We start from the raw sequence: 21,077 nt of genomic DNA, 5'->3' as shown, positions 1-21,077 counted from the left end.
CACCACCTAAGCCCTGAAATGACTCCTTGAGCATGAATATGACATCGGAACTTCCTACTAATAAATAGCTTCGACAAGAAGACCATATCTAAAGTTTATTTCTGTCAGTATCATGTATGCTACAGTAATTGAGCCAATACTCTCGTTTCTGAAGTGCCCAGAGAATGAGATTAATAAGAAAGCATGTTTACATGTTGCAAAGTAATCCTTCAAATCTAAACTAAAGACACCCAATCTTCAGCTAGACCTCAAAACCATGCCTTTTTTCCAAAATCTTTCCTAGTTTAGTCTTAATCTCTCTCTCAACCGAGACTAAAATCCCGCATAAATACACTAATTTCATAAGCAAAATCCTGTTATTGCAGTGAGTAATCAAACAAGGCTTCAGATAACGAGCTTAACGAATGATTAACACCAGATGCAGTGAGTCTCGCTGCAGACATGTATTGGTGTGACCTCAGTTTGTAGCTGACCGACGCAACGACCTTAGACCTTTGAATCTATCTGTCTAAGGAGATGTGCCAGTTCTGCAAGGTTGAAACTTAGCCCAGTAAAATTGATGAACTTATCAATCTGTTCACTGTTGTGTTCTCCATATCCAGTCTAGAATATCAGAGCAATCTTCACGGTTGATGAAATGCCTTCAAATGTATTTAAAAAAAAAAATTCATTTAGCAATTGGCAATTAAAAGAAAAAAAATAAAGCCATAAAGTATTTCCTAAATTGTACCTATTTTTAGTGCGGTAAGCTTTAAGTTCTTTAATTTCACGGTTGTTTGACATATCTTTCTTCATGCTAAGAGATTTAGGCACGACCAATTTTCCAGTTTGGTCGTGGTATGCATCGTGTATGAAATTAAGCACCATTTCCTGCAAAATTTGTTATTTTCAAAGATGAGCAGAAAGGGAAGAGGCTGCATCAGGAAATGAAATAAAGAGCTTCCATGAACTTATCCAAAGCATGCCAATTTTGTTAATGAGTAATGAAAAGGCCTACTTTCAATGCTTTTGCATTGCTGGTTCCAAGCCCAGACAGAGATCATGTTAGGTTCACAAGCCACAAACCACATAAAACCGTCATGCAGACTATCGGTCCTTCCCCTGGTACTGTTAGTAAGGAGTTTGAATTATTTACTTAAAAAAAATGAGAATGCTGGAACCCCAGAGAGAGAGAGAGATGCTCACATCCATCCTAACATCTAGATGGCAAAACTATCACATATCCAATTCTATGGACATAAGCACCGATAGACTTTGGGAAAGCAATTGTTAAAGGATCAATTCCCTCGGGTGAAATGAAAATTTTCCAGTTGGATGATATTTACCCAGTAAAGGCACACTCATAGACAACATAAATTTAGCAACCTAAAGAGAAAAAGGTGCAAAAGACATACCAGGGGTCTAGAAGCATCAAGCCAGTGATAAATAAGCTCATTACGGAACCATGTCATTTGCCTTTTTGCAAAGTTTCTGCACAAAAATTAAGCAATATCTGGATAAGAATTTAACCGAGAGCATCACAACTCCATGGAATTAAAAAGGGAGAAAATTCACACTCCAATGTAAACGAACTGCATATGTGACCCACAAGTAACATAATGAATTCAATGGTCATCACTGAGAAAACCAATCCTGTAAAGAGATAGATGTAGGAACTAAGAGAAATGAAGCACGGTATTTCACAGGTGATTGTTTCTTAAAACCATCCCTGTGCTATGCATTTGACAATAAAACTTGGAAGTACATAAATATTAAACACAACATAGCCTATCACGACAAACTTGATTCTGGCAATATAGACCATATAAATATTATTAGAACAGAAAATGCCTTACCTAGATGCTTTTTGAAATTCAGATAAAAAGGCATAAAATTCTTGGGGTGAACTCCTACCCCCTTGCTCTCTGCACGTTACAAGGTACTCCATAGCCTGAGAGTAAGAAATTGTAAGTACCAAGTCAACCTTACCTTTCACACCTAAAATTTGAATATCACATTTAGACCAAGAGAGGGCAAAAGTATATCAAATCAAGTAAGAGAGAGAAAGAGAGAGAGAGAGAGATGAAACAACCGGGACAAAATCAACATGAAGCAACATTAGTAGATTTCCTGCAAAAGATAATGACCCGCACAAGGGATGCAACTTTCATTACCCCACTTTGACCATTTTTACATTACTATAATGTTCTCCAAAGCACCAAATTATAGGATTGAAAAGTGTAACAGCATTTATGCTTGAACAGACCCATGGAGCGACAGATTTCTAGAGGGTGAAAAACAACTTGAAGAACAAGAAATTTACCTTAAAATATGCTATGAGAAAACTTGGTCCAATGGGATCTCAGAACAGGTTTTTCCAAAAAGACTAGAACAATTGACTATAATGAGCACTATATCCAGAAAGCCTTAATCCAAATATTTGGGAAAGAAAAGATCCCTCCATTCAGATTTCCCCTTTTTCAATAGGCAAACAGAAGATATATTAATCATCATCAAACAAAAGTGTTGCACCCTATGTACACAGGTTGTACACAACAGGCACCAAGATAAGAAGGGAAAAGATCATTTAGACTAGATTTAATGAAGATCTCCTTCAATCTTTAATCAGGCAGCTCCTCCTTATTGAAAATTCTTTTATTGTGCTCTTTCCATATGCATCAAAACAGGACCTAAATGGCAGGAGTTAAATGTCATTCCTTTTTACTTTTGATAAGCAACACTTCTTTTTCTACCAGGAATCAAACCTTGAATCTTTCACATTACCACCCCCATCCTCTGTCACTTGGCAATGCCTTAAGGACTAAGCAATCCAAAATTTTACATTTTTGAAATGTGAATAGCAGAGAAAAGCAAACTCGTACTTTTTTTCACAATAAATTCTTATTTCACAACAAGTGACAGTCTTAATCTTTATGACAGACCTTCTAAGTGGTAGCTTTTTAGATTGCCCCTCCACTCATATTGCCACTAAGTGTTGTTTGGACATATTGGACTTTCCCTGTCTTTTTCTGGTTCATGTAGTTCCTTTTATAAAAAGGTTTAGACCATTTCTTTATTTCTGCTGTCATCCTTTGGCAAGGCAATACAAGTCTACTCTATATCATCCAAAAATATCAAATATCACTGAATAAGATTCAAGAAAACCATCATAATGAAAGGGTTCCATTTCCAGAAAAAAAAAACAGGGGATATCCAATCAGATTCCCATTTTATTGTGCCATCCAAAATCAGTTGTTCCTACTTTCAGCAGTAAATTCAAAAGATTTAACTTTAACTGCTATAATTGTCCTCTTGAATCTTTTCATAGTTATCAGAAACTCCAAGAGTTGAGTAAGGTAATTATGCAAAACAATAGTTGTGTTATATTTTTCATTCTTATTTGTAGAATAACAGTCTCCCTATTCAGACACATATGCTCAAATTTCCAAGCAAATATGTCAGGATAGCTTCAAGAAGTTTTCCAATAGATATTGGTCTCGTTGAGTCTAAGGTCAAAATGGGCTCTTTGGCAGCAAAAAATTATATCCTATAGGTTCTTCCCAAACCGTTATTCACTATGGACCTTTTCAGCCACGCTAACATTAAAATTTTTTTGAACTTTTTAAAACTTAAGTTCTAGCAGCACCTTCATCCTATAGCTTTAGTGTTTTGCTTACCCCAAAAGAGTCATAGTCAATTTGAGAAGAAGCCTATACTGCCCATTATTTTGCCCAACTTCGCCTCCTTGGGTGCCAAGAAGTAAAAATGGCATTTGTCTCTTTCTTTTTTTCACCCCCTTCTTTCCCTAAAGCTCTTCATAAACCTTACAGGTTCGTCAAACAGTTTTTCATCATAACTAATAAGGGAATACCTGAGAATAACTAATGTAGTACAATCACATTTTACAACCTAGCATAAGGGGGTAATGTAATTAGATGGTGGAAAGTGGAGATTAATAGAGATAACTGTGTCACAGGACAAGGTTAAACAAAATAAAAAGACAATTAAAGTTTGTAAATATATGCAATAAATAGATGTAGAACAGAAAGAATGGATCAGGAAAATATCCAACTACCTGTCTGTAACCAATTGCTCGAGTTGCAGAATTTGAATTTGGAAGAAGACCATTATCGAGAAGCCATCTGGCCTCAGACAGAATCCCATCACTTCCTACACTAAAGAACACATATCAGAAAATGCACATACCACACTTTGAACTAGTTGACCCAAAATCAAACAAAAATTTGTGAATGTGATAATACATATAGAACTTTGTTTCATAGGCCACTCTGAGTGAGTATTATTGCCCAGCATCTTGTTTTAACTCATCCAATAAACATGTGGATTAGGAATTAGACACTTGATGGTTCTAAACAAAGCTTTACTCAGCATAGTTTTGGAGGCTTGCTAGGGTATTTGGAAGTAAAGAAATGGGTGCCTGTTTGAGTTAGAGTTGTCCTTGTTAAATTTAGACTCTTTCTGAAGTTTTGGTTTTTCTTCATCCAGGGCACCTTTAGGGTGATGTTGGTTTGTCTGCATTTGACTTTATTGCTAGTTTAAGGATCACTTGAGGAGTTAGCCTCAGTACTCTAATTTTTGTGGAAGTTCTTCCATCTTTTTATTCTGTGTTCCTTGTGTGCTTTCTTTCTTTTATTGCTCATTAATATACTATCTCATTATTTATAAAATTTTTTTTTTTTTTTGATAAGCAACAGCAGAAAATATATTAAGAAGGCCAAAGGGCCGCACCGCATACAGGAAGTATACAAAGCAACCACAAGGCCAAAAAGCCAAAAAACACAAACACCTCACCAGCCCTTAAGGGGTCGCAACCCACTCCAAAAAGCCTATAAGCGAAGAGGACTCCTCTCCCCTATACAACTTAGCCCAACTCCACAGACTACTTACAAAAGACCTCTTGAGAGTCTGGATGGCCAAGAAACCCCCTCTAAAGGCTAGCCTATTTCTTTCTTTCCAAACTGTCCAAAATATACATAGCGGAATGGTCTTCCAAATCTTCTTCCTCTTTTTGCCCACAAAAGAGCCCCGCCAACAGAACAACGCCTCTCTAACCTTCTCTGGAAACACCCACTGAACCCCAAAAAGGGCAAAGACAATATCCCAAAGGTTCCTACTCACTGTACAGTGTAAAAGAATGTGATTTACATTTTCCTCTTCACACCCACACAAAAAACAACAATTTGGGAGCTGCCACCCACGCCTTTGCAGCCTATCCAAAGTAAGAATTTTTTCCCAAGTAGCCTCCCATGCGAAGAAAGCCACTTTGGTTGGGACCTTCTCCACCCAAACATTTTTTCCCGGAAAAACGCAAGAACTAGGGGCTGCCAGCAAATTGTAAGCTTCCCGAACCCTAAATCTGGTAGCAACCCCACCTTTCCAAAGCACGCAGTCCTCCTCTAAACTTACTCTGATGTCCCTTAGCAAAAGGAACAAATCTTCAATAAGCACCAGCTCCCAGTCATTAGAGTCTCTAATCAGCCTGATATTCCATCCCCCTTGGCCCAGCCTTGAGTCCCACACATCATGCACCAGCACATTACTGCCCACTGCCAACTCAAAGATCAGGGGGAATGCATTGGACAGCGCGCCGGTACCGCACCAATGATCAGTCCAGAACCTGATCTTGTTCCCCCTACCCACCTTGAACTTCATGTTATTCCAGCACCAGCTCTTCTCCTTTAAGATCTCCTTCCAAACTCCCACTCCAAAGGGCCCCCGGGCATCCTTAGAAATCCAGCCACACCCCTCTATCCCATGCTTCACCCCGATTACCTTCTTCCACAAAACATCCTTCTCAACGGCAAATCTCCACACCCACTTGCCCAATAAGGCCCTATTCAAAAGCCCCAACCTTCTAATACCAAGGCCCCCCTTCTCCTTTTGAGTACACACCACCTTCCAATTTATTAAGTGAATCTTTCCACCCGAATTTCCCCCTCCCCACAAAAAATCTCTTTGCATTTTCTCAAGCCTTTTAGCCACTGACTTAGGCATTCTAAAGATGGACATTTGATAAATGGGAATGCTTGCAAGGGTACTCTTAATCAGGGTTATTCTCCCACCTTTGGACAGATATTGTCTCTTCCACCGGGCAAGTCTTCTTCTCATTCTCTCCTCCACCCCATCCCACGTGGACAAGGTTTTGTGCCGGGCCCCAAGGGGCAGTCCCAAGTATTTGACCGGGAAGCTGCCAATTTTGCAACCTAACTCCACCGCCATTTCCTCCAAATTATCAATCTCCCCTACTGGTATCAGCTCGCTCTTGGCCAAGTTGATCCTAAGCCCAGAGGCCGCTTCGAACCACGCCAAAATCCATCCAAGATGCGTTAGTTGGTCCTTGTTGGCCTCACAGAAGATAATAGTGTCATCTGCAAAGAGCAGATGTGACACCATAATCTCCTCTTCTCCCCTACCTCTCAGCCTACACCCGGATAAGAAATTTCCTTGCACTGCCCGCCTAATAAGTGCACTCAGCACTTCCATGCCCAAAATAAAGAGGTAGGGAGAAATTGGGTCTCCTTGCCGTAAACCCTTAGAGTTGGCAAAGAAGCCTTCAGGGACCCCGTTGATAAGGACAGAGAATTTTGCCGTTGAAAAGCACCACCACATCCACTCCATCCAGCGCGACCCGAATCCCATCTTATTCAGGACCCTCATAAGGAAGCTCCAGCTGACACTGTCGTAGGCTTTCTCGATATCCAGCTTACACACCAGCCCCTTAATATTCCTCTTCTGCCAATAGTCAACCACCTCATTGGCTATGAGAGAGGCGTCCAAAATTTGTCTTCCCTTTACAAACGCGTTTTGATCAGCCGAGACCACCCTAACCAGCACCAATTTCAGCCTATTGGCCAACACCTTGGCCATAAGCTTGTACAGCCCCCCAAGCAAACTGATAGGCCGGAAGTCCCCAAGGTCCTCAGCACCTCCTTTTTTTGGGATGATGACCAGAAACGTGGCGTTCAAGCTTTTGGCAAAGGACTTCTGATCGTAGAGCTCCTTGAACAGCCCAATTATCTCCTCCTTAGCAAACTCCCAACACGCTTGCCAAAAGGCCACAGTGAACCCATCCGGGCCTGGGGCCTTATCACCATTCATATCCATCAGGGCAGAGAAGATTTCTTCTTCAGTAAAGGGAACCTCCAAAGCTTCAGCCTCACTAGGGTCAAGCCTATTAAGAGAAAGCCCCTCTATGTCGGCTCTCCACTCTGCATCTTCCCTTAACTGGTGCTGAAAGGCCTTGACAATCCCCTCCCTCACCTCCTGCTCCTCCACCAAATCCACCCCATTAATTTTAATTCTGTCCAGAAAACTGTTCCTCCAGTGGGCACTAGCCATCTTATGGAAAAACCCAGTGTTCTTATCCCCTTCTCTAAGCCAAAGCTCCCTAGACGCTTGCCTCCAATGGGTTTCCTCCAATAGGACCCATTTCTTAAAATTCTCTTTAGCTTCATTTTTCAGGTCCATTTCCCTATCCGAGAGGTTTCTGCCGCTTTCCACCCTGTCCCAAAACTCAATTTGCCGGAGGGCCGAGCTTTTGTTCACTTCCACTCTGCCAAAAACTTCCTTATTCCATATTTTAATTTTCTCCTTCATCTCCTTCATTTTAGCAGCCAATCTAAGGCTAGCTCTTCCTGCTCTTTCTACTCTTTCCCCTCCTTGCCACCACTCACGAAGCAGCTCCTTAAACCCTTCCACCTTGAGCCACATATTTTCAAACCTGAATGGGGAAGGACCCCGCCTCATCCCGCCCCCCTTCAACAGAATAGGGAAATGGTCAGAGGTAGGCCTAGGGAGCCTACACTGAACAGCCCCCCTGAAGGTATCAAGCCACCCCTGAGACACCAGGAAACGATCCAGCCTTGCCCAATTCTGATTACCCCTCCCTCCACTCCAAGAAAACACACCCCCCTGCAAGGGGAGGTCAATGAGGGCAAGGTCATCCATCACCTGGGCAAACCTACGCATTGCACCATTAAGGCTCCCCTGCCTGCTCCTATCTCTTTGGGATAAAGTGACATTAAAGTCCCCTCCTAAGCACCATGGGTCTTCCCAAATTCCCCTAATCGCACCTAACTCCTCCCACATCTCCTCCCTCTCCTTCCTATTACACGGCCCATAAACTCCCGTAAAAATCCAAACCCCTCCATCTTCAACATTTTTCAATCTACAAGATATAGAAAAATTGCCCACCTCCATCTCCAGCAACTCCAAGGATCTCTTATCCCAGCAAACCAAAATTCCCCCCGCTGAGCCTTGAGCTCCCATAGCCCCCCAATCAATGAACCTTCCAGAGCCCAGACTCCTCGCCACCCCCTCAGTCATAGTCTGAATTTTCGTCTCCTGAATGCAAACTAAGTCCGCCCTTTGACTCCTAATCAACGCCTTGATCACTTTCCTTTTAGAGCTGTCATTAGCTCCCCGAACATTCCAACTGACCAGTTTTAACTTCATGATACAACTGAAGTCTGCCCCCCTCTTCCTTGACCAATTCCTATCTGCTTCCTTCCCCCATCGTAATTGATGGAGCATTCAAGCCTCTTCAATTCCCTCTCAAATTTTGAGTTATCTAAGAGAGCCTTACTGTGCACTTTTTCCCTTCTTCTTCTTATTTTGACCATAAAGTCCAAGATGTCCTTCTCTATACCCACTGTAGAGAACCCCAGAAACTGGCTGAATCTTGCCAGCTCACTCTCCTCCCAGTTGCCCTCCCTCCAATTTCTATTTTCTGGCGCCATCACACCAACCGGACAAAGATCCTTCCCACTGGATTCCATCTCGTCATTATTATTTCCCAAAAATTGCCAGCACTCCACGTTCTGCAGAACTGCAGGCGTTTTTTCAATCCCCCTCCGGTCCGAATGTTCCCACTGAGAAACATTCAAAGCCACCCCAGAACGGTCGTAATACTCCCCCAAAGGAGTCCGACCAGAAAAAGAAGAAGGGGGAGAAGGAGACACACACACCAAAGGCCCAAAGAAGTTATGGACATTCCCGTACCTCGAAGCCTCTTCCAGCAGAGCATCAGCCATCTTCGAATTCCCTTCCTCTCTGTTCTCCTCCTCTCTGTTCTCCTCTGGCCTCCACAATCCCTTCATCACTAAAGACCAAGACTGATCAAGGCCTCTCACAGGGTTTGGATCAGCCCCTAAATATGGACGGACCACCATCGACTGGGCTTCATCCACCTTAGGAGCATCTGGGCTTCGAATACCCAGTCCATCCCCTCTAATCAGATTCAGGGCCCGCCCTACATCAGAAGACGGCCCAAGAACGGCCGGCCCAAGCTCACTAGGGAAGAAGGGCCCAGCATCTTCAAAAGGCCCAAGAGCCCTCTGCATCGCCAGCCCGCCTGCTTCATGGAGCCCATCCACCTTCAAGCCCGACACCAAAACCGCCTCCGAACCCGACCCGGAGGTCTGCCCCCTCGTCCCATCGTCAGTCTGCAGCCTTACCTCGAGACTTGGGCCACCTACCAACCCCCTCACGCGCCCCCTCGCGCGTGCAGGGACTTCACCCCCGTCCTCGCCTTCTGCCACAAGGAGACCTTTCCCCTTTCCTTCCCTCGTCGTCCTCACAGTGGGTCTGAGTTCCCACCAGAGTGTAAGCTCATAGCAGACCTCCTCTGTCCGCACTTCCACGACGTTGGGGGGCCTCTCCGTGTTGAGCTTTACCAAAATCCTTGCCCATTGCATGTCTTCCGGCGACTCCGTCTGTGGGTCGATATCTAGGAATCCCCCGCATGCATCCCCTATTCTCTTCAGGGAATCGCGATCCCAGAGCGAGGCTGGCAGCCCCAGAACACGCACCCAAGCCTTGCGCCTCTGTTCCCCTTCCAACGTACATCCACTCTCAGGCCTCCAGATTTCCAGGCTGAGAAAGGATCCCTCGCATGAGAAACCCCCAAAACTTAGGGCTTTCTCTGCTTCGTCCCGTTCCTCAAACTCTAAGAGGACTTTCCCCCTTTCCAATATCGCGATTCCTAAATTACCCTTCAGTTTCCAAAACTTCGCCAGTTTCGTCCCCCAGCCTCTCAAGTCGACCTCATCCCCTGAGCTAGGGTCCCAACTTCCTACCAGACAGTGGGCCAATTTCCCCAAAGCTCGGCTCATTCCCCTCTGCCGGAGATCCACCCTTGCCGCTACAGACTTCATCTCCTTTGGTTGCATCACAGCTTCCACATAGGATTTCTCCATTGATGCCCTTAGAAGCGCCGCACCCTTTTTCTGAGAGTTCTCATCGCCGACGTTACACCCCAGCCGGCGCAGCATCTCTGCCATTAGAACCCAGCCATCCTTATCCCCGTTACCCTTCGGGATAAAGATACTGAACCTTTTGTTTCCCACCTCTGTAACCCCTACCCGAATGAATAGCCCTCCCTTATTTATGTCGCGCACCATAAGGAAGGACCTTCCACTGTCCTTCCACCTCTTCTCCCAAAAACCGTTCCCTGCCTTCTCGATACAGGCCTCCAGACCTTCGATGAAACACCCAATGCTGTTCGGTCCCATCCTGATCCACGAGGAGACTCCCCCTTTCCTTTCGACAATCAAGGCTTGCACCTTGCCTTTCTTTCCCTTTACCTCTACGTCGAACCATTTCGACTCCACGCCGAAGCTTCCCTTCTTAGCCCTGCTTCTAACCCCCACGAAGCCATCGCCATCTGCTTCATCCCTTAAGTCTCCCTCTAAACCTTCTGTGACGCGCCGCTCGCCTCGCTCCCTCCCATCGCTTTCACCCTCACTCACACCGGCCCGCTCTCTCGCTCTCTCGCTCATTATTTATAAAATAAAAGTAAAAAATAGTAAATAAAGGGCCAATGAATCAAATCTTCATCTGTACATAATGTCCTAACTTGGATTCCAAACAAAAATAAATAAATATTCAGCTTGGAGAGGAGGATTCTGCACAATAAATAAATAAATAAGCAAAAAGAAGTGGTAAATCAAAGCTTTGTACAAAAAAATATCACTTAGATAACATAAAAGGTTTGCCATGGAGTTCAAATTCAAAATGATTGAAGAGAACATTTTCGCCGAACATTGCATAACTTATATCATTACCTAGGATAAAGGAAACCTGAAGTAATATCATGGTTCACAAGTAAATGATCACCTAAAAGTAAAACCAAGTACTCTAGCTAAAGACAAAAGGGAATGTTTAATTCAAGCAATGAGATCTTTAATAGAGAAATAAAATCATGCCGATGTCCAATGACATGGCTTACCTAAAAGCATATCTTCACACCGGAGATCAATCGATCTATAGAGGTCAAGTCTTTGGCTGGAAAGGAAAAAACAAATGAACTCAAACTCCAACTCCTTTGATTTAGTTTCTTTGGATCCATCAGAAGAGGAGTTGACATCATGAGAGTGATCTAGACTTGAGGACTGTTCCCTGAAAGAATCATATGGCACATGAAAGGCAGATGGAGGTGACCCACTAGACTGCCATCAGGCCAAAAGACACATCCATAAGCAATGAATTTAACAACTTACGTATATTTCCTATCTTTACAATTTAGAGAAAGCAAACAGTTAGAACACTGATAAAGGTCACAAATATTCTCTTACCATCAATCAGATAGTGAGCCACTAAGACTCTAATGGAGAAGAACTTTAAATTAAGCATCTCCCAAAAAAAAGCAAACAATGCCAGGGCAATTTATCATTAGCCTTTCAAATTTAAATTCATTGCGAGTTAATGTGCCACCAATGACAACAACACCCCCCAACAACCCAAGGCACAGATGGGTTTTCCAAAATCCATTAAAGCTACAGAACTCAGAAATTAACCTTAATAATCTCAAGGCTGCGACGTAAACGATACCAATCGTTGGCAGCCAAAGATTGGGCCTTGGAGTCACCTGCTTTGACCACCAATTGCACAGCTGCATCCCAGTCCCCGTTTCTCTGTAAATCCATGAGCTCCGAATATACTTCAGATGTGATATCTCGAGAAGCTTTTGGAACATCTGGTTTTCCATATATGAACCTGATATTTTCCAGAAAATCAATAAGTTCTTAGAAAGATTGCACCTTTTGTCATTGCTCAAATGTGTTCCCATATGCACATTGTGCCACTATGCCACATGGACTTGACTGCAGCACTAGTCCAGATGCTCAATCTTTCCCTAAATTTTAGTATATTGGACTCAACTAGAAAGCATCTAAATAGCAAGTACAGGAAATTTTCTTTGTTTTATTTTACAATCCCTATTTTCAAAAACTCATAGCACAATAGTATAACTATGTGTTATTTGAACCCAGTAAAAGATTGATGTGATTAAGTTTTTTTTATTTGTCATTTCTTAATTTATAAACTTAATTAGGTATTTAAATTGAGTAAAAAACAGAGAGTAGAGAGAAAATCAGGTGTCTACTTTCTTTTCAAATAGATGGTAGGTGTTTCCTTAGCTAATTTGGTGACATATGACTTCAAATTCAATCTAAGCTTAATGAGAACTGCAACATCCAAAATACTATAGTGAAGATAATTATATTTTTATTTTTCTTTCTTGTGCATTTAATGCATGCATGTTTGTATATATATGTGGGCCTGTGTGTGTGCATGCTACCAAATAGTCAATAGCTAGATCATAAAATTAAGGAGGGGAAAATCACAAAATTACGGGGGAAAACCCCTAGATTCAAATTTTAATATCATAATCCTCTCAAAATGTAAACTCATCTATAGATCAATTAGATAAAAATAACATGGACTATTGTTTTACAAAAAAATAAAAAATAAACGAACTATTGAAAATTAGACTGCTAAAAGGAACAAAGAAGTTATAATATTGGAAAAGATAATAAGAGAGTATGAAATATAATAGAAATATTATATTATAAAATTCTTTATGTAACAACAGTTAAAAAAATTATCAAAATATCAAATATAAACCCATTTTGTAAACTATATAAATGTGTACGTGTGAGCGCACACAAAATATAAAGCATTACATTGCTTATTCTCTACATTAATTACACAAAATCCTAGTAGAGATTGAAACTACTAATGAGGCTGTAATCCTTTCAACTTCTGTAAATTAATATATGACAGACTCCTCTATGCTTTGGATTAACCACAGTGAATCCAAAAGATGCGCTCTTCAGAAATTTTTTAATATCCATTTGAACAAGTTATTCTCATGGGTGCTAAGACAGTGAATGAACTTCCAAAATTTTGCCCGGCTATTAGGCAATAACATGCAATTGTTGCACTCAGAAGAGGTTGTGCATGTGCAGTTTTTTCCCCCTATTTCTGAGGGGGAAAAATAAAGTAAAGCGTGAACAAATGAAACTATTTTATGCAAAAGGATATGTAGGAACATACCACCGCAAGTACAATCCAGTCCCTCCAGCAACTATTGGGACACGTCCACTGCTAAGAATGTCTCTTGTCTTTTCTCGTGCATCCTCAAAAAATTGTCCAACAGAATAATCTACAGGAAATTAATGTTTTTTTTTTAAATAATAATAATAAGCATCCTAAAAATGTTACAATTTGAGATTGATAGAAAGTAAAGTAATTCGAAGGCATAGTATCCTAAAATAGCCTGAAGCCAAAATCAAATATGCAACCAGAAGAAGTGGAAAAAAATATGTAGGCACCAAGCAAGGAAGAGAAAAAAAAAGGAAACCACTTTTCAATTGATCTTAGCAACTTGCATAATTTCATCAAAAAACCCTTGTCCTATATTCTTAACTGAAATTTGCCACACAAATGGACATCTTTTCTTTCTTGCTTTTTTTTCATCTACTCTTTCTTCTCTAATGTGTAAACATTTTCTTACAAACAGAGCTCCAAATTAAGTAGAAATAACACAAGAGCTACCTTTTTGGTGTAAACTTTTGCACATTGAACTGGTTAGAGATTGGGCTGAGTTGAGAGATTGCTAAAATTCACCAGAACTTTTCCCCCCCTTGTTGACATTTCTATCCTCCCCTAACTTACAAGTTCATCACTCACTGCTATCTGCTCTCAGCTAATGTGCCCCTTTCTTAAAAAAAAGCTAGCGTTTATGCAAGTTTCTAAGAAATTGGGCTTCAAAAGAAATTTCTTGCTTCTTTTATTTTTAACATCAGCCAAGGTAACTTGAAGATCGATCAACTCAATCCTACAAATGACACCCAAAGGAGCTTGCACAAAGTGCTCAGGTATCAGGCTTGAGCTAAGCAAGCTCCATTATTTTAGCAATTGTGTTGAGTTTTTACTAGTGTCTACCCCAATTAGCTCAGTCTAACTTATGCCCCTACTTACCAATACTCTGAATATAAACTAAAAATAATTATAATTATGTGCACGTGTGAAAATATATGAATGGGTATAATAACAACATGAAAATGGAAGAGAGAGAGAGAGAGAGAAAGAAGAAAGAGGAAACAAGGCAGTTCTTTAACAGCAGAAGTGCACAAATAAATGAGATTCAATGTGGGATATATTTATACCTACACCACTACCCTCTTGAAAATGGGGATATACAGACACACCACTACATCAAGAAATATGTTGCTTGTCAAAGAGTTGGGAAACATTGGAGAAAAGGTCCAGAATTTTTTGCAACTTCAGTAAAAGGGACAACGAGGTACAAGTTTACACATAAAATAAATTCAGGTGTTGCCCAAAAAGAACACATATAAGAAATATGTAAAAAAGAAAACATTTAAATTTTGATAGACACAGTTTTAGTTTGCCTATCAAAAAATTGAGAACATTTAAATTTTGAGGAATATTACAACAAGAATAATTACATTGAGGAGAGATCCAAATACCACAAAAAGCCCTATGGACAAATAAAAATATAGGTATGGAAGCCACGGATTGTCAAAAATTAGAAGACACATTAAAAATTTAGAAAGAGCACCCAAGATATAATTCAAACATCAAAAAAAGAAAAACATAATAAGAGTTATAGTATAGACATTAAGCTTTTTTGGTAAATATATAAATGTTAACCTTAGTGGCGAAGCCAGAAATTTTGGTTGGGGGGCAAGTAAAAAAATTTTAGATTGTAATAAACATGGATAAATTTTCATATTTTAGAGATAGTGCTCACACTATCATTCAATAAAGTGAGCAATTATTGAATGATGTGTATATATATATATATATAATGTATCAAATTAAACAAAAAAAAAACAAAAATTCATGTATCAAATTAAACAACAAAAATTCATTAACAAAAAGGTTTTATATTTTATTAAAAATTTATCAAAAATTTTCAAAAAAATTCAAAGAATATTTTCAAAATCATTTTAAAAAATAGTAAAAAATCTCACTACAAATTTTTTAAATATTTTATAAATTCTTTGCTACTAAATTTTTAGAAAAATTCAATAGTTTCAATAATAAACTTTTTGGATTTTTTCAAATAACTAAATATAGATCACTTGAGAGTGATAAAATTTTTATTTAAGGGGTCATCTATAATATGCTGATATAAATGTTGCACCATTGATAGAGATTTGGTGAAGTCATAAGTCTCCTCAAATAAAACATAAATGGTAATTAAAAATCAAGTTATTGTTTGTAATTCAAAGTAACCTACTTTTAAGCTATATAATCTCCTATAATTAAAACTAAACACAAACTCCAAATGAATCATTAAATAAAATTATATTTGATCAATAATTAGATAAGATATAATTTAAATAATTAAGTAGTCATTATAAAATAATAACTACTTCATTAAACCTAAAAAATCTAATCTAAACATTTTAAAAATCTCAAAATCAAACTGAAGACCACTAAAAAATATTTAATAATATCAAATATAAAGTTATAAAAAAGGTCAATTTATTAGAATTTATTTTGTGATGTATATTAGGATTTAAATAAAATTAATAATTTATAAAATTAAAAATAAAAACAAACAAATATTTTATAAACTCTTATTCAATATTCATTCTTATCTATTTTTTCTTTTTTTATTCTTTCTCACACAAAATTATTTTCTTTTGGGGGGATGGTTGGGGAAACTTGCATTTTTGCTTTTTAAAATTCTTAATTAAATAAGACCCTAGATTGTATCGTGGGACGCATAATTAAGACCATGGAACACATTGCTCACCAGAAAAGCACCTAAGATGCAATGGTAACCCAAAACTCTTTAAAGCATCATGAAATGAGAACTCAACCTATTAAAAAATAAAATAAAATAAAAATTGAGCACTCTACCTGTGCTCATGTTTTATTAGTAAGACCTATTTTCCATTAAAGTATGACAGCAATCAGAAATAAGATGGGCCATGTTACATGCACGATCACAATTAAAACCATTTTTACTGAGACTCGCTTAAGATTCCTTGATGTGTAAACCATTCATGCATTTCTAGGTGTCCTTTCTTTTTTTGGACTGAAATATAAAGAAACCAGAAAAAATAAAGGACCAACATATCTTCAAAAACCAGTACAATCCCATATCTTTAAACAATGCAGAAGGTTGTAGCAAAATTAACATCATGGCCACAAACGGTAGCTAATTGTCTTGGATTTAAATTGAAACGAGGTTTGCACTCCCTTTTTTTACATTCATATATTGCATACTTCCTAGAAAACAAAGCTTACAGTAAAGTACAAAAAACCAGTTAAAGTATGTCAAGCAACAATTTGGCAAGTACAAGCTGAAGCCAAAAAGTACAGATGCAGATACCCTTATCATAATCTGGACATCTAGCACTTGTGCATGGTCAGAATATTAAATAAATAATTTATTTTGAAAGAAGCATGATTTAGCATAATCCCACCTAATTTGATGAAAAGAACCGATTATAATACTCATGCTTTCAACATGTTTTGGTCTGGCAGGTAATATACCTTTGGATGGATGCAGTATATCAACCAAATGATGTGGCACTTCCTGCAAAAAGATCAAAAGAGGAAAAGATGAAATAGTTATCTCAAGTTTATGCATGAATTAGACAAACTACATTTTTGTCAAAGTAATTTTTTTAAGGGTCAAGTTTGAGTTACAGAATCAAGCAAGATAAGATGGGCAACAAAAGAGCTCAGTTCAATCAGAATCGGCTTATTTTACTGGTACTGCTATATTTAAATAATAATCCATATGCTTTTCTGTTAAAAATATTGTTGAGCTGAACAAGAAAATATAAACAGCCATACCAAAATTTTCACTAGACACTTTCAATCACAGGGGGTTTATTTCGCTGAGACTGCTTTATTAATGTTACCTCTGACAAGTTTCACGTCTTAGTTAAAATGATTCAATTTGTTCAATCATTCCCATGAATATCTACAACATATATAAGTAACAAAGTTTCATCAAAGATTTTATATCTCCCAAAGCCAAATTATCTGATAGAAAATTGAAATTAATACCTTCACAGTGGCCATTCAATTACAACTGATACAAGAAACACCATGCTATCATGAAATATATTATGATACCTAGTACCATTCATTGGATTAATAAAAAGCTATACAATCATGTTTGTAAGCAAATGATGAGAAACAAAATCTCAAAATGCACAAAGACAGCAGATTATAATCACCTTACGATCCATCAGTGAAGGCTTTGCAGATCCCACATCAAGACCCTGATATACCTGTGAACAAGCCATGTTGAATCAGTCAACAGAAAAAAAGTGTGAACATTCATTATAAGTATCGATGGAGGAAATTACAATTAGGCAATGATATGTAGCTTTCAATGACAATGTAGATAAAAGCCAAGCTAAATTAATAACAATCTTATAACTATATTAAAGACCTTCATTTCAGCATGATGCTGAAGCACAGGGAGAACATAAACTCACTTCATCCTGTTCTTGGAGTTCTTTTTTGTTTCTATGTTGATTATAATTTTTTTTTTTCCCAGAAATTGGGTTCTTAATGAGTTTCTAAACTAAAGATATAAAAGGTCTTCCTAAGCCCTTGTTAGTCCTTGTTTTCAATTAAGCTAGTTCTTGAGTAGCAAAAAATTTTGGTTATGGACCCTTATTGATTGGATGCAGACAATAGCTAATAATTAATTGAAGGCTTTATTTTCTAGTCCAACAAAAAAGAGATCATAAGCATATCTTAATGATAACTTATTTCCTTTTTTTCTGTTTTTTTTTTAAAAAAAATAAAAATTCTAGGCATACCTTAATGATACCTCCATACCATCCATACCTTTCTAAGGGAGACTTACCTTGATAAAAGCACATTATTAAGCCTTCCAATTTATATATCCTATTTGTCATTTCAAGAAAGGTCAGTTCAAGACTCAGGAAGATCCAAAGAAACTTTTTATGGGGAGGAGGTGCACTAGAGAAAAGACCTCATTTGATTGATTACACTACAGTCTGCTTGGGAAGGAAGGAAGGGGGTCTTGGTATTCACATTCTTTCAACCTATAACAAGGCCTTGCTTGGTGAATAGGATTGAAGATTTGTTACTGGCAAGGAGTCCTTGTCAAAACAAATCATAATAGGAAAGTTTGGAGAAGAGGAAGCAGGTGGTGTTCAAGAAGGATGAGAGAAGGATATGGAATGGGGGTGTGGAGAACCACAAAAAATGAGTGGGAAGGAATAAAAAGCAAGTCTTCCCGAACTTATTCTCTATTGCATCCAACATAGATGGATGGGTAGCAGAGGAGTGGGACCAGGTTGGGAAAGAGGGTGGATGGAGCCACCACTTTTCAAGACAGTCTAATGATTGAGAGCTTGACAAAGTGGAGATTTTCTAATTGAATTTGCAATCCTTGTCAATTAAAAAGGAAAAGGTGGCCGAATTGAGATGAAATGAGTCAAAGAGCAGCAATTTTTCGATTAGACCCCTTTATTCTTCTTTGGCCAAGGGAGATAGAGAGCTTTCCCAGCAGGTGTAGTGTGGAGCACATGGGCACCAAAAGGATAGTAGGGACTCTGCTTAATAAGTTTATTTATGCAAATGCAAGGAAGAAACGACAGATTACTTGCTTCTCTACTGTGCCAAAGCAAGTATGTTTGGTAGTTGATCCTTTTCTCTTTGGAGTGGTTTTGGGGATGTGTTTTTCAGTAGAAGAATCCTTTTGGGTTTACATGGCTCTTCCATGGGGAAGAAATGAAAAAAAAGCTGGAGGACCATACCCTTGTGCTTATTTTCTACTCTTTGGAAGAAAAAAAAGGAGAGCTTTTAATGAAGCTAAGCAGTCAAACCAAGCAATCAAATCCGACTTTATATATACTTTGTAAATTGGGTTAGAATGTACATGGAGGACCACGCAATGTCTATGATAGACTTTGTAGATTGAATAAGTTTCGAGTAAGGAGAGGATTTTTTTTTTTGTTTATCTTCTTCTTGACTAAACTATCTGACTACTGTATACATCATGTGTAAGTTGTCGCAGCTCCTTTTAGGAGCTTTTAAATATTTTCTCATTTGCCTATCACCAAAAAATAAAATGCAGATTGTCATTTATCCCCTTAAAATCACCTTTTTGAGTAACTAACCAACAAAATACTTGGGAGAAATTGTTGCTAAAGGTTTAGTCCCTAGAGTAACTTTGCCTGAAGTTTTGAACTTTCTGTATAGATTATCTACTTTTCTCCAACATTATCATATCTCCATGAGCCTCTCGTCACAATTTTCATAAACATTAGCTTCCTACCGAAAACACAGAAGCATAGAACATTCTGAAGAAGACTAAATCCTGTATTTTCTCAGCAACCAAACAAATGAAAGAGAAAAAAAAAAAAACAAACAAACAAACAAGCAAACAAAAAACAAAACCTAAACACCCAAATCAACAACACAAGACATAATTCCCTTCCCATTGTCCTTCCCTTTCTTTCTCGGCAACCAAACAGAGGGCAATGCAAGAGGAAAACGGAAAAAGAACTCGGTGCCTTACCTGGACCGAGTCCGCACTGATAATTTCTCCATTGAGGCGCTTCGCCAGCTCCAATGCAAGCCTACTCTTTCCGGCGCCGGTGGGACCGGATATCACTATCACCTTCTCCTTGTTCTTCTTCTTAGTGCCCGAAACGGAGCACGTGGTACCGAACGGTCGGCGGCTTCGAACAAAGAAGAACGGAGATGATCGGAGAAGAGGCATCTCCGGCGCGTACAGACTCCGGAGCGAACACACTCCCCAACTCATCTACTCTTTGGCGGTGAGGGTGCAGAGAATAGATAGATAGGCGCCTTCTAATAGATTTATTTTGTATTTTATTTATTTTTATTTTTTATTTTCAGATATTTCATATTTGTGTCTTTGGAACCTTCAACATTAAATATTTTAATATTTTAAGGATAAAATTATTTTTAGATATCGGAGTAAAATTATCAAGGTTTAAGAAAAACTGAAATAAGATGTATATAATCAAGAAAAATAGCCCAGAGAAAAAAATTATATAATTTTTCTTATTTTATTATAAAAAAATTAAATTATTTTAAATATATTTTTTCAACTTGTTTTTTTTTTTCAAAATTTGAGATTTTGTAGATAACTCGTTAATAAAAAGAAATTTAATTTCAATCTTAAATAAAACCAAACTCTAATGTTAGTATTTTGTTTTATATATATAAAATATAAACTTTAATAATTTTTATGACTAAGTAAAAACTTTGTTACTCGAATAAATAGTTATTTTTTTTTAGCATCGATTGAATAACATACAATTATATTAATTTATGGAATAATTTTTTCGTTTTTTATTTTTTAAAACAACTCATGGCACACCCTTATTTTTAGTTTTTAGTTGAGTTCCTGACATCTATACATGAAATATTTTTATTTTTAAATTAAATAAAATAAAAATATAATTAGCTGCACAATATATATTTGGATGTTGCAGTTCTCTACTCTATGTTTTTTACTCAATTCAAATACCTAATTAATTTAATAAATTAAAAAATGAATCTTTCACTAGGTTCAAATAACACATAGTTATGCTCTTGTGCTATGGGTTAGGGATGGTAAAATAAAGGGTTATTTAATTAAAAGGGCTTCTCAAAACCCAATTTTTAAAATTTAATCTTCGACCTTTTTTTAATATCATTTGAAGAAAAATACCCTCATTATATTATTGTAAAAATAATTATTTCTTTTAAAACCTATATGTAAATAATTGAAATAAAAAAAGGGCATT

The 21,077-nt window shown here is 38.1% G+C and overlaps 1 protein-coding gene across 1 annotated transcript; it reads right to left on the bottom strand.

Moving 5' to 3' along the window:
* Window positions 1-65: 65 nt before the first annotated feature.
* On the bottom strand, window positions 66-20,084 carry LOC117909417 (tRNA dimethylallyltransferase 9). Its single transcript, XM_034823464.1, has 11 exons — window positions 19,838-20,084; window positions 17,514-17,567; window positions 16,819-16,861; window positions 13,336-13,444; window positions 11,796-11,994; window positions 11,228-11,447; window positions 4,055-4,149; window positions 1,836-1,930; window positions 1,395-1,470; window positions 731-870; window positions 66-641 (listed from the first exon to the last, which is right to left on the bottom strand). Exons 1-11 carry the CDS (start codon window positions 20,039-20,041, stop codon window positions 578-580), a joined length of 1,299 nt encoding a protein of 432 aa, XP_034679355.1. The 5' UTR covers window positions 20,042-20,084; the 3' UTR covers window positions 66-577.
* Between the last annotated feature and the right edge of the window lie 993 nt (window positions 20,085-21,077).

Source organism: Vitis riparia, chromosome 19, assembly GCF_004353265.1.
Source record: "Vitis riparia cultivar Riparia Gloire de Montpellier isolate 1030 chromosome 19, EGFV_Vit.rip_1.0, whole genome shotgun sequence".
In the NCBI taxonomy this organism is placed as follows: domain Eukaryota; kingdom Viridiplantae; phylum Streptophyta; class Magnoliopsida; order Vitales; family Vitaceae; genus Vitis; species Vitis riparia.
This window is presented reverse-complemented; position numbering and strand designations above follow the sequence as displayed.

What these genes read in the sequence shown, in the direction of transcription:
- LOC117909417 (XM_034823464.1), bottom strand. Translation starts at nt 20,041, where the DNA reads ATGCCTCTTCTCCGATCATCTCCGTTCTTCTTTGTTCGAAGCCGCCGA. An exon ending in GAGCAATTGGTTACAGACAG is followed by an intron (nt 1,931 to 4,054) that starts GTAGTTGGATAT and finishes TCTTACTCTCAG; the next exon opens with GCTATGGAGTACCTTGTAAC. An exon ending in GCTTACCGCACTAAAAATAG is followed by an intron (nt 642 to 730) that starts GTACAATTTAGG and finishes ATACATTTGAAG; the next exon opens with GCATTTCATCAACCGTGAAG.